The following is a 13,948-nucleotide window of genomic DNA, read 5'->3' as shown; positions in this document are numbered from 1 at the left end:
GACACGGATTGACCCAGGTCACTCAAATCCTCAGTGACCTCCTTTGAACTTGCGACAACATGCATCCATCAGCTTTGTCATAACCCCCAGACTAACCCCATCGCCTTATTTAACCGGGGCTCCCGAGCACAGCTGGTTGTTTGTTTGCTAATCCCTGAGCTCAATCTGCACACCTCCGTATTTATCGCTCAGTGACTATACATTAGAGACATTTAGATATATTTTATAGAAGAGTGAAACAAGAAGGAAAGCACAAAGAACTGCCTTTCATTTCCAGAAGTAGCTGCTGGTTTACAGACCATCTGTATTGCTGTTTGCTAACGTTGGCAGCAAACGGCAAATTAGCAAGTAAATCAGTTAGCTTGAGTTTCTTTCTTTTTTTCCTAAAAAAACAAAAAAAACAAAGGCGTATGTGGCAACATGTTTAACATTGCTGAGTTAAAAGCCTACAATTCCTGTTTTTTATATTGTTGAATGTAATAACTGGCAGGGTTATCAGTGTAAAGAAAAAAGATATGACAAGATTGTAAAAATGTAAAGATTCAAAAAGGCAAAAATCTCAGTCCTCCTTCGATTTAAATGTGTTCCACTGAGATGTCAAAGAAAGTGCAGAGTGATTGGAGCTTCCTCTCTCTGTAATAAACATAGACTAATGCAAAGCTACCCCTCCCCCACCTGTTGCTGCTAATTAGCTGGCAGGCGTCTACGCAGTTCAATTACTGTGCAGGCGAATTTGGTTGTTTGGAAATATTTCTGTTCACAAATAAGTCAGGCAGTCGTGGTGTGAAAACTAATGGAGGGCGCCCCCTCACTCTTATTGTTATGTTGTTTTTAATTCCCGTAACAATAACAACTGTGCCACTTCTCAAGCTACAAGAAGAGAACCCAACCATAAACCAGCTTATTATAAATAACTAGACTTGTGATAAACGTGGATTGAGGAAAGGAATCTACTGATTTTATTCAAGATTTTTGCAATAAATAATTTTTTTAAGTTTTATTATTCTAGACGCAGCAATAATAATTTTTTGCTTTTCAGTTTTAACCAAAGGCAATTAGGTGATTTTTATTTTGTCACCGTCCCAAAATAATTTTGGCAACAAAATGACTTGGGCCATTATTTTAGTAAAGTGACAATGTTTTCTCTTTAGATTTTTGCATAAATACCAAAATGCTATTTTTATTCACAAATATCAACACATGAAAATCTCTTCTAGCTTTTACCTGGTAAAACAAAGCCAAAACACTTAGCATCATTCTTTTGTCACAGTTTCTCCTGCTGTATTTGTCCTATATTATAATAAAACATGTATAATCAACTGTATTTCTTTCAAAGACACAGATGATATTATCACAGTTAGCTGTATTTTCAGCTACCAGCTGTGGAACGATTTCATCAATGGTCAGAAATATGTCAGAGCCCGCCCAATCAGCCAATATCTCATATACTTTCACTTTTGTCTAAATCCACCTGAAACCAGGCGCCTCGGTCAGATTGTGATTAGTCAGGCATCACTATTGATTGGTTGTTTACTGCTCCTTCTGCCAGCCCCAGAGACACCTGAGTGTCTCCACGGGCGAGAGATTAGCTTCCCCATTGTCACCAAAACAATAACACACAACACACACACACACACACACACACTTAAACACTCAGGAGAAGCCGTCTCTTCTGCCAGCCCTTCCAGCTTCTGAGACCTCTGGCATAACTGTAATTGAGATGTTAAACAAGCAGTGTTACTCTGTTTCTGTTGCATGGTGTGTTTAAATAAGAATCTGGAAAATAGTAGTTTAAAACCTCACTATAATTTGAACATACCTTTTTTTTTATTATTCCTCCCCCAAAAACAATTTTTCTATTTGTCATTTCTGAAGTTTCTTGTAAACATCCCCGTATAAAATTCCCAAAATACTAGTGGTAGCTACACCAAGTCTTTAGCGGTGCTTATGGAAACACACAAGGAACTGACAAGAAGGCCTGCAGCGAGTTGCAAGAAGCTGTGCCTTTTCTTTGTCTTTTCCAGTTCCCACTCAGACATAATTAGATATCCTTAGCCCCCATTGGGAAAATGGAAATGGTGGGAGTGGGGTGAAGAACGAGAAGGGAGGGGTAAAATGGGGAAACTAGTTGCTTGTATTAGTGTGGGGTTATCTAAGCTGTTTCAATAAACAACATTTTCTGAAGCCAAAACGGAACATTTTAGCCTGAGAGTCCGTTTGTAAAAACCTCTCCAGAGAGCTCAAAGTAAGGCAACCATCCATCCTCCAACATAGTCAAGAAAACAAAGAGATGGCTTCAGATTGAGGATCCCTTCTCAAGAAATATGTCTAGAAAAACCTAAAGCTAGCGGTCCACTGAATCTATTATGGAGAATTTATCCGTTCTCCATGCACAGTTCCTGATGGAGGAAGTTGAAGAAGAGTCAGGGAGTTGAATTCATGAATTACATTTATTAATACCAAAATACAGCTGGTCCATTTCTCATGCTAGCTTTAGAAGTTAGCAGGACAAAAGGGCAACAAGCAACAGTTGGTGACTTCCTTTGTTAGTCTGTGTCTAAGCTGCACCCTAGTGTGTCATATTCTTTAATCCTGCCTTTCATTTGCATTTCCTAACATGTCATTTCCTTTAGCTTTAGCAGCTAGCTAAAAGAGACAGAAGGAAAACACAGAATTATTTATTCTCAACACTATCTAGACAGAAGAACTCTAGTTCTTTGGTCCAGGTAGTCTGGTTTGTTTGGGAAGGAGTGAACACGCAATCAAACTCTGATGCAGAACAAAAAGGCAAACTCTAGTATGCCTTCAGTCCCAGGTCCCAGTTCGATTAACGTCTAGTGCCGTTCAAACGGATATCTGAATACCAAGCAGACGGGAGACCACGCAGGAAAGCAGATCATAGTGCAGGGGCTTCTGGGTAAACGCAACCAAAACAAACGCAGAAGTCTTGTGATAACTGGGAAAAATGACTCTGTGTTTTGCTACAGACAAAACAAAAGTCCTGCAACTGGTAAGATCTGGTAACGCTTCATTTTTTGTTAAATTTCGTGAAGAAAGTCATGTTGTGTTCTTCAGGGTTTCTTGATGCAGCGCCACCACAGGCGAGGAGGGGAACAGGTTTTTCAAAGGGTTTGGTTGTTATGACAGTGCAGTGTGAAAACAAATTGCACCAGCTGAAACTGTAAATGTTGCAACTTTGGTCCCCAATCTACTGGACCATCAGGTGTGAAAACACCCTTATACATGACATTTTGAAGACTTGAGGCTAGTAAAGACAGTTCATCAGTTCTCATTAACGAACTGATTAACTCATGTTTTAACCTTTTCAGTTTCTTCCTGAAAAATGTTTTTAAGACATTTAGCGACTTTTCAACGTGTGATATTTAGCGTGATTTTTATTTATTTATCTTTTAAGAAATCAAATGTACTTGTTTTAAGAGCAAGTTTTGAACATAAAGCACTTAGTAGTAGTATACGTGATGCCTCCAACTGAAAGCGTTATCGTGACATGCAAATGCCATACCGCGCCGGGTTTGTGTGGTGTCGGGCTGCAGCGGGGTGGAAGGTGTTAACTCCGGTCGCAACGCGGAGCGCACAGCTGAATTATGCAAGCTTTGAAGCGTAGACGGAGAGAAAGAAAGTGCATTACAAAATGCTGAGCTCAGGGGTTTGGCTCGGAGCCAGTTCTGACGCTCCTACATGTGCTCTCTCACACTCAGCTGAGGGCATAGCCATTTTTTTTTTTTAAATTTATTTACTTTTTCCAGCGGCGCTCCTGCCGAGTCGGTGTCTCTCTTTCTGTTACGTCAGAGGTTCAGCTGTGGGCCAGGCAAGACCGGGGCGGGGCCACGCCGCTGAGTTTGTCTCCGCGTTACAGGATGTGGACCCGGCGGTTGAGTAGAGTGTGGTCCGGTACTCGTGTGTGTGTGTGTGTATGCTCGGCAGGAAAAGCAGCTGTAAGAAGTGAAACAGTGTTTTCTCTATTTCTACACGGGGTTTCACTCTCAGATATCGACTCCTTCCGCTCTCGTTTGGTTTGGCTTTGGTGTGCGTCGTGTCTGCAGACAAAACACCCACTCTGCTTACTGCGATTCTTCCACAATACTGGGATGGATATGTGTCAGCTATGTGCAGGGTGTCACACACACACACGCACACACACAGGAGAAGCTGTGAGCAAAGTGGAAATTAGACCTGATGTTCCAGGTCAGGTTCTGGAGTTCATATGTATGTACAGTGTGTTTGTTTTAGTATAAGTAGTAATAATACCCATTACAGAATTCTGCAACAATCACCCAGTTTACTCATTAGGAAGATATGATATCATAAATGCAAGTCAAGTTTATATGTGTAGCAAACTTCAGCCGTTCAAAGTCCTCTCACACGATAAAACACCATAGAGTCAGCAACTATGAGACAAGCAATAAGCATTACAGTTTGTCAAAATCATCAGGCAAATACACATCAATCTTCCAGTTACTACTAATCAATGGAAACGATAAACAGGTGGGAGTCAACGTTTCAGCATTTTTGCAGTTTTCTGGATGTTTGATCCCGATTTGCAGATTTGTGAATAGATAAACACCACTGCTAACCTGGCTTAGAGCGGGCTAGCAGTAGTGTTTAGTTGATCTGTCCAATACTGCTCTTAGACCTGTTGACTTTCTGTTGTGGAAAGCCTTGCTAAGAGACATATGTCGCTTTAAACTTCTTCCATTTTGTTATTTATAACCACAAACCTTACTGTATTTAGCGGCATTTGATGAGATAGACCAATGCAAAGGGTAGAACATTGGAAAGTGGATGGAAGCTGATGCACGGCATACAAGTGTTATTAGATTTGTATTAATCTGAGTATCAACTCACAGATTTTTATTTTCTATAACATTTTAAATTCAAATGACAATTGGATGGGAACACCGTTATAGTCAATGAGAGACTAATTGGTCCACTACAACCTAAACAGGACAGTCAGATTGATGTGAAGCTTTTTTACAAGCTATTATCCAGTATGCTACTTGCTCTAAATCCCTCTCCGAATGTCTACTATCATGAGTTAGACATCCTGAATTTGAAGTCCCTTACTCCCAGAAATGAAGCAACAATCAATATTTCTGAGGTATCAATCAGTAAAGACTCAGAGAAGGGTAATATTCTCAGTAGATCCCACTAAAGTACTGCTGTAAGACCAGCCTGTCTGAGTTTCACATTCTCAAGACACAGCAGAGGTTCTCGCCTGCGAGAACAGCAGTTGTGTTATTTAAACCTCCCCCGTAGACCGACTTGACAGAAGGTCGAGTCTTTGACGCAGCTTTCCATTTTCTTTGGCTCAGACGGCCACCTAATAAAGCCGCCTGTCAGCTGTCACAGTCTTGGCTTTGTAGCTTATCAGCCTCTCGTTTGGCCGCACAACAGCGGGGAGCGAGAAGCACATCATGCTCCTGCGTTTCAAGTGACCGTTGCAGCAAGCCCAACGACTCTTCTGCCCAACGAGAAGCACACGCTTCTTGTTTTGTTGAACGAACCTGTTGGTCTTCGCCATGGTGTGAACCTGAGACGGTCATGCCAGAAGGCCAGAACCAGCCAGGACAGGCTGGTTGTGGACGATGAGACCATCTGTCAACCCAAGAACCCTGTCAAGTTGTCTATTTCAGGGTTTGCTTATGAAAGTGCTTGTTGTGTTGGTGTTCTTTGCCAACACCAGTCCATCTGCTGTGTCTTTCCAAGCTTAATATTTCAATCTAATTTTCGCTTGCTACTCGGTTGAAGTGAAAACTGATGCCCTGGTCAGGTTTACGGTACATTCCCGACTGAAACCCAAATATACAGGATTTGAGAAGTCGGTTTAGTCCCTCCTCCACGTGAATGTTCTTCACAAACACTTCTATAGGTTCTGTGTTGAGCGGGCCAGAGGTTGACAGTTTAATAGCAGGACTTTGTGCCGGTGGTGAAATGATCCTGTCGGTGCTGACAGAGGAAAGAGGCGATTAGGGGAAGGCAAGCATTAGAGGTGTTGTGAAAGGGAAATGAAAAGGAAATGAGAGTGTATGTGTTTCTGTGGCACCCTTTCACCTGGCCGGCGCGTCTCTGAACGAGTGACAGACAGGGGACCGGTGAAGTGAGGGTATGATCATTGAATAATGAATGAAATATCATATTAGCAATATTCAGTGCGAGTCTAAATCTTATTGGCTCTTCGAATTTCTCAGTAAATACATTTTTTATGATACTTCTGCTGAGGAGGAAGTAAATATTGGTCCACTATTCCTATGCAGTTTACACAGTTTGGCCCCAGACTAAGTCGGGTTGCAGCAGAGTTTTGGGGCAGTTTCACAAATGTATTTCTTCACAAGCTCCAAATCTCTGAGATGCCTTATACATATATTAACGTTAGCGCTAAAATTATGTAGCAACAACCCATCTCATGCTATGCAGACCCTTTGTCTGTGCCGATGAAGAGTTAACTCACCTTCGGGTGCTAAATGATTGGAATATTTCCAGCTGGCACCAGCTGTGTTTTCATTACAAATGTGTGCAAAACTTTGTTGATTTTCTGCTAATGTAAAAAAAAAAACCCACACAATTTCACAATAGCAGTTTTACCATAAAATTAGAAAGGCAATTAAAATCACTATAAGGTCATTAAAAACATGCGTCGTCATCATCCTCTTAACACTTTGTCGCTTTCTTTGTCTTTTTCGCCAGTAGTAACATCCAATTTTTTTGTAATCGGGGTGTTTCCATTACGCAAATTTATTTTCGTAATCCCAATTTGTGCAATTTTATGGTCAATGGAAACACACCTGCTCTGGTCTATGTTTAGCATTTCCTGTGTTCCTTTGAGCTCGGAAAAGTTGGGTAAACCCAAAAAAGTACAACATGAATGATCAACATTTTTAAGTTCCAGTTAACTCCATAATAACAATAGCTGAAAGTTAAAAACTTTATTTCATTCCCGCTGATTGACGGCGAACATGTTTCTGTGCAGGTTTCCACCTCAGCGGGACGGTCCGGGAACCGGCCACGTCCTCCGAGCCGGAGCTGCTGTGCAACGTCAGCGTCAGCTTCGACCGCTGCAAGATCACGTCGGTGACGTGCAGCTGCGGCAACAAGGACATCTTCTACTGCGCCCATGTGGTGGCGCTCTCGCTCTACCGGGTACGGAAGCCAGAGCAGGTCAAGCTGCGCCTGCCCATCTCGGAGACGTTGTTCCAAATGAACAGGGACCAGCTGCAGAAGTTCGTCCAGTACCTGATCACAGTGCATCACACGGACGTGCTGCCGACGGCACAGAAGCTGGCCGACGAAATACTGTCGCAGAACTCCGAGATCAACCAGGTGCATGGTGAGTGGAGGGCCCGTTTGGGGCCTCGGGGCCAAAAACAGGCTGAATTATTAACATGCGTGCAAACACGCCCTCAAGCAGACATAGGTATTTGTTTTCATGTTTGCACTGTTTCGTACCAGTCGAGGCCCAGCTGGTGACGTTGTGAGAACCCCTGCTTTTGGTTTTCTCGACAGAACATGCAGATCAGCTTCTTATCTGCTTACCACAGAAGTTGGGATAATGGCCTGAACCTGAAATGAAACTGGAATTTTCTAAACAAATAATTTATGTCTGAGTTTTTGTCTCCGTTTTTATAATAAGCTATAAAGTAAAATCATAGTGCAGCTCATTCGCAAGCTTCTCGCCAAAGTAATAACTATTTAGCCGCTTGAATCAATTTTTATAGACTGAAAACATGAGGCTGTTTGTAAGCTTGCAGCTTCCTGATTGTCTCGGACACTTAAGGTTTCAGTTTCTCACTTCATATTTTTGCCTAACTACTTTCACTCTCTCTGTGGTCGAACCGTTTTATAGCGTTCGGTTCTCCCAAGAGACACTTGTTAAGTCTTCCAAAAGTTGCTCTTCTGGGTTGGCTGCAGTCGCAGGGTTAATGCTATTGATCAGGGTTGAAGCTGACCGAGCACACTTTAATGCATTCTGTTTGACCGGAGCACACACAAAAAAAAGCGGTTTAAATGAAAAATGTCTGTATATAATCTGTACTCTTAAGTCGGTATTTCACATTTCCCTAAAAAAAACAAAAAACAAAACCAAAACAAACCCAGCTGGGCAGATTCCGCTCTTCGGCTTTTCACTTGTCCAGATATAAAAATCCACTACATGTCCAGCCTGGTCAAGTGAGGAGAAAGCTAGAGATACTCCACCTGCTTAAGATACCTGGAGGGATTCTGAAGTCATGTGATAGATAGATAGCAAGCTATCAATCTAGCTTACTTAGTTTGACGGCTACAGAGATGGCTAGATAGATAGCTACGTTGCTAGATAGATGGATAGATAGATGATAGATTTTTTTTTTTCTTTTCTCTTCACTCATTGCAGGAGCTCCAGATCCGACGGCGGGGGCGAGTGTGGACGACGAGAACTGTTGGCATTTGGATGAGGAACAGGTCCAGGAACAGGTCAAGCTTTTCCTCTCCCAGGGCGGGTACCACGGCTCGGGAAAGCAGCTCAACCTGCTGTTCAGCAAGGTACCAACCTTTCAGCCACATTAGGGCTCTGCTCTCTGTGTGCTTTTCTTTTTTGTAATGGAGCTACAGAGAGCTGGGATACCACAAGGATGTGTGTCGGTGTCTTTGCTTCTTCTATAACTCGTGATGTGCGTTGTGATGCAAAAGACAATATCCTGTTTCTGTCAAATTTAATCAATGATTAAAGTTTTGTTTTCTAACCTTTTTTAAAAACGTTTTAATGCTTTTCTTTCCCTTCCAGTATTTCTATTTGTCGGTACTTATTTTAGGTCTTTTTATAAGTTTTTACTTAAGCTATTTTTATTTTCAGTAGCCTGATGGAGAATCAGTGCAACCAAATATCATTCTCATGTGTGTTAACTGGCGAATGTTTTATGAATGATGTCTGTTGTATTCTATTTTAAGTAAGATTGTTATCATGTGTGATATATTTTACAAACTTTCTGGCCCAACCACTCCTTACTAAAACATCCATACTCATCCGGTTTCTATTTTTCTTTCATATTGGTGATTCATTAACTTAAGCCATGCAGATTCTTCCTCTATTTACACTCCTGTTTCCATATCTTACTGGGTTTTTTTTGTAAAATTAGATTTTTCGCCAATAGGAAAAAAAAAAAAAAGGACACTACATGTCTACATGTAACCTGAACTCTCCTGTGCCCTCCAGGTGAGAGAGATGCTGAGGATGAGGGACTCCAACGGCGCTCGCATGTTGACGCTGATCACAGAGCAGTTCATGGGCGACCCCCGACTGGCACTGTGGAGGCAACAGGGGACCACCATGACTGACAAGTACAGGCAGCTGTGGGACGAACTAGGTACGATGATGAAATGCAGCCGCGCCCAGACATTGAAGCCAGATTGGCAGCTGCTGTGAAACGTTACAGCTTGTTCTGCGTCACTAATCGATTCGATAAGACCAATCAATGCGCATTTTGGTGCGTTCCATGGAGCTTGTTAATTTATTTTACTGCATAATCGAAAAAACTTTCTGTCGTAGCATCCATTTGTAACAAGATGCTTTGTGGGGTATGTAGACATAAAGTGGTGTGAGGTATTCCTGTACGCCTTCAGGCCTTAGCGCAGCGATCCTCTGCAGTAAAACCACGAGGCATTAATGAGATGAGATCAGACTCATGCTTTCCTTATTTGATGGGGTTTTAAGCTGGGCTCACTTTAACTCTGAACACCAGCTGATTTGGCTTCACATGAACCATTTTATTCCCACAAAAGCATTTCTCTTTAGTGGAAGGTCTTATACGTGTTCGTCTGAAACTGACACAAACTTGCAGCAGAGATACAACGGAGTACTGGGGCCCGGCTAAGAAAAGGTTTTATTTTAATTACGAGAATAAGGTCGTAATATTATGACAGTAAAACCTCAAGGATTCCATAATGAAGTTGTAATGAGACAGAAATAGTTGTACGACATTACGAGAATAATAAAATATTGCTTATTTTAATTTTTATTTGTTTTTCTGGTAGCAGCTCTTCTAAAATTACCTCTTCAATCTCCTGGTATTACAACTATATTCTGGCTATAAATTATGACTTTATTGTCATACGATTTTATTCTGGAGTCTTTACGACTTTATTCTCGTATCATCACAACTTTGTTTTCAGAAATGTTCTACTTCTGAAATGTTGAAGTTCTTTTTAGAAAATTTCTGAGACTAATGTCAAAAGTTCTCATTTTTTTCTCGCAAATCTATTTATGTCCACGATTATTTTTCTAGAAGATTTTGAGAGTTTTGGCAGAAATTTAGTATATTTAAAAAATATTTATTTTTTAACTACATTAGCACTTGTACGGCGTCTTTTTTCCATCTCATATCTGCATTATATTAACTTAAGAAGCAACATCACTGTGACATCGACACAATAATAACAATTCCTTTTGCTTTTATTTATTATTTTATTTATTTTTCCCCTCCAGGGGGTCTTTTTGTGGGCTCTAGTGTCCCTTATATGACAGTAATATGACAGTAGGCTGACAGAAAAGGCGGAGAGAGAGGGGGGAAGACATGCGGCAAATGTCGCCGGGTCCGGGAATCAAACCCGCAAAGGCCGTGTCGAGAACTCAAGGCCTCCAAATGTGGGTCGCGCTATCCCCTACGCCACCGCAGCACGCCCTCCTTGTGCTTTTATACATCACAATCTTTGCTTTTCATTCGGGCTTCCTCCGATACGTTGTTGTGTTTGTCCGACTCTCCTTCAGCGGTCTGCATCTTGGAGCAGAGTGTGTGATCTCAGGTCGTGGGTGTGTGTGTGTGTGTGCAGGCGCCCTGTGGATGTGCATCGTCCTGAACCCGCACTGTAAGCCTGAGCAGAAGTCTGCGTGGCTCCGGCAGCTCCGCAGGTGGAACGGCGTGGACGTGTGTCCCTTGGAGGACGGTAACCATGGCAGCGAGCTGATCAATCTGACCAACGCTCTGCCCCAGGGGCCTCCCGGCAATCCAGGTGAGAGGAGCGCGGCCTTTCCTCTGTTTTATCTCCACGCTCTCTCTCTCTCTCTGCCCATCACCTTATCACTCCGCTCCCTTCACTCTGCTGCCGTAGTAACGCCATTGAGCCCTCCCCTTTCCTCCACCTCTCTTTTAATCAAGTCTCCATGCTTCAGTCTCAGTGCCTGTGAGCCTTATTACCCTTTCAGCGTGGCAAAAGGAATGAGCCTAATAACACAGTGGAGGTCCTGCAGTTTTTTCCTATTTCACTCGCTTTCACTACATCAGAGAAATTCCCTTTTTCCCAGGTAGCAAAATAATGTTTGTAAGAAGGAAAGAGGGATTTCTATTGCTGCTGGTGTTTTTATCCAGACAGTCTCTGCAGCTCTGGGTCATTCTAACATTTTGCTGTTGTGTTCCTATTAGTGCGTCTCCTTTTTACTTCCAATACGATACCGATATTAACCCGATACGATATCAGCACGAATCATGCGTGCTTTTATTGCTTATTTCGTAACGGGGTTCGTACAGCTGCTTAAAATCCTTGAAAATACTTGCATTTCATTTAGCTGTTTTCAAGGTTTGGAAAGTGCTTGAAATTCAAATGGCACAGTTTTGAAAACGAAGTGCAATCTAAGGTTTAGAAAAAGTTATTTACATTTGAGACTGGATATTTTCGTACGCCTAACAAAAAGACAGTTTTTTTTCCTCACTGTCTGAAGTTAAATCAGATCAAATTTTTCTTTTCTTGGGTCTGATGGAATCATCAAAATTATTCCTATTTGATAAAAGCTAGAAAACATAGCTTTCTTTGCATATTTAAGCAGGAAGGTCATTTACCTTAACATGACTAGTTTGGATTGTTTCAGTGTGATGAATATTTAATATTTTTAATTATTGATTATTCTATATTTTATACACTAAGCAACATTATTGAAACTGCTGGATTTATTTATTTTTTATTAGTGTTTTGTTCTTGAACCAGTCGCTTCAAAACATAACCGATTTCCTATATCTGTTTAGCTTCTTCTGGCCCTTCATTTATCCTTGTTTCAGCAAATTAGCACCATTATTTGTGCCAGTTGTGGTCTTGACACTTCCTGTTTTACTTGTGATATGAAAAAAGTGCTAACTTCCTGTCGCCACATGGTCGAGTTGTGACTGAAGTCCTTCGGGTTTGACGAACTGTTCCAACTCCCCGTTCCGCAGACGCTCTGACGCGCCCTCACCGGACCGTCTTCACCCGCGCCATCGAGGCCTGCGACCTGCACTGGCAGGACCCCCACCTGCAGCACATCATCACTGAGGACCACTACAACAACTACTGTTACCACGACAACCTCAACGGCTCCCTCTTCGACTCCAGAGGGTGGCCCCTGTGGCACGGTGAGAGAGCTGGAGGACTGAAATGCTCCATGAAATGAAAAGTATGCTCGGTCAATAATTCCTTAATATGGATGGAAAAACACAAGTTCCACTGGCAGATTATTTCACTGACAACATGGGAGAAATGTCTTGTTATGAGTGAAATAATCTGCCAATGGAACTAGGACTTTTCATCAATATTAAGGAATCATTTACCTAAAACAAGCTCCTATATTTTTGCTGAAAAGCTACTTTTGTCTAACATCAAGCATATGAAGACATTTGCTCTAGAAACTAGACAAAATTACTGGTGTTTTTTTTATTCTTTTTTTTCAAAGTAAAAACGTCTCCTCTTGCTGCTTTTTTTTTTTTTTTTGAATCAGAACACGTTCCCACGGCGTGCGCCCGAGTGGACGCCCTGCGGTCACACGGTTACCCCAAAGAGGCGCTGCGGCTGGCCATCGCCATCGTCAACACGCTGCGGCGGCGGCAGCAGAAGCAGCTGGAGCTTTTCCGCGGTCACAGAAAAGGTCGGTCGGTCTTTCTTTGCTAAAGTGGAGTTTTGTTTGAGGCGACGCTTTTCGCAGAAACTCAAACCTCTGCAGGTTTCGTTCTGTAGATTTTGTATCTTAGGTGACAAATTAACAAGGTAAAAGTTGCCTACTTGTTCGGTACACAGTTTATACCTAATCCTGATCTGATACCTGGTTTTCCATGGTACTAACTCAGCTGTCCGTGTTCTCGGTCCCTCAGAGCTGCTCCACAGGGGCGTAACATCCATCACCAACCTGGAGGGCTGGGTGGGCCACCCTTTGGACCCCATAGGGACTTTGTTTGCCACCCTTATGGAGACAGGACGGGGGAGCGACGATGGAACCACTGCCAATTTCCCAGGTAGATGCTCACGGATTAACAGCAGCTGCGATTCGATGAAGCACAGAATAACGCAAATTGAAATTCCGAAAACAAATTTGCTCAGTGGAAACGTGGCAATTGTGAAAAAAAACCAAACACTCACGTTCTTCTACAAAAGATGTTTTTTGCGCTAGGGTGAGGTGTTTTTGTTTTTTTTGTCCTCAAACGCATCATCCCGCTGCAGCGATTGCGTCGTTCCCGTCAGACCTGCATGGCCTCAGGTCGTAATCAGCAGAGATGACACACACGTGCTGATTGGCCTGCAGTCATCCTCCAATACCGCCTCATGAATAAGAGATGCGGCAGGAAAAACACTCCAATTAAAACACATTAATTATGCAGACAGAGGAATTTCAACATGCCACAGTCAGACAGGACGTCACAACAGCCCTCCGCTTTCTCCCTGCTATAAAGTACAATTAATTCACAAAGCGCCCCCTGCACTCAAGACACCCTGGAATTATTAGGCAGTTTAGAGTTTGTTTCCACTCGTCGGAACTGAGCTTTAAGATGTTGTGTTAGGAGAAAAATCTCTACCTCTCCATTTCAGAGAGGGCTTTTATATTTTCCAAGTTGATCAAGACTCTACAGGGTTTCAACACTTGAATTCAGGTCATTTGGACAGACTTTCAGATTGACCATCTGAGGTCTTCAACCTTAGAGATTGTTCTTTAGCTTTTCCACTG

At 42.3% G+C, this 13,948-nt stretch overlaps 1 protein-coding gene across 1 annotated transcript in view; it reads left to right on the top strand.

Annotated features, from left to right (window-relative positions):
- zswim6 (zinc finger, SWIM-type containing 6) overlaps nucleotides 1-13,948 on the top strand; it is a 47,591-nt gene that overhangs the window by 20,722 nt on the left and 12,921 nt on the right. The window contains exons 2-8 of the mRNA XM_044096718.1: nucleotides 6,989-7,345; nucleotides 8,387-8,535; nucleotides 9,206-9,356; nucleotides 10,819-10,998; nucleotides 12,192-12,368; nucleotides 12,731-12,877; nucleotides 13,101-13,241. Coding sequence (XP_043952653.1) covers nucleotides 6,989-7,345; nucleotides 8,387-8,535; nucleotides 9,206-9,356; nucleotides 10,819-10,998; nucleotides 12,192-12,368; nucleotides 12,731-12,877; nucleotides 13,101-13,241 — 1,302 coding nt within the window. The remainder of the gene's footprint in view (nucleotides 1-6,988; nucleotides 7,346-8,386; nucleotides 8,536-9,205; nucleotides 9,357-10,818; nucleotides 10,999-12,191; nucleotides 12,369-12,730; nucleotides 12,878-13,100; nucleotides 13,242-13,948) is intronic.

The sequence above is a fragment of the Gambusia affinis genome, linkage group LG17 (assembly GCF_019740435.1).
Source record: "Gambusia affinis linkage group LG17, SWU_Gaff_1.0, whole genome shotgun sequence".
NCBI classification, from domain to species: domain Eukaryota; kingdom Metazoa; phylum Chordata; class Actinopteri; order Cyprinodontiformes; family Poeciliidae; genus Gambusia; species Gambusia affinis.
Note: the sequence above shows the minus strand (reverse complement) of the source record. Positions and strands in the feature narration are given on the sequence as shown.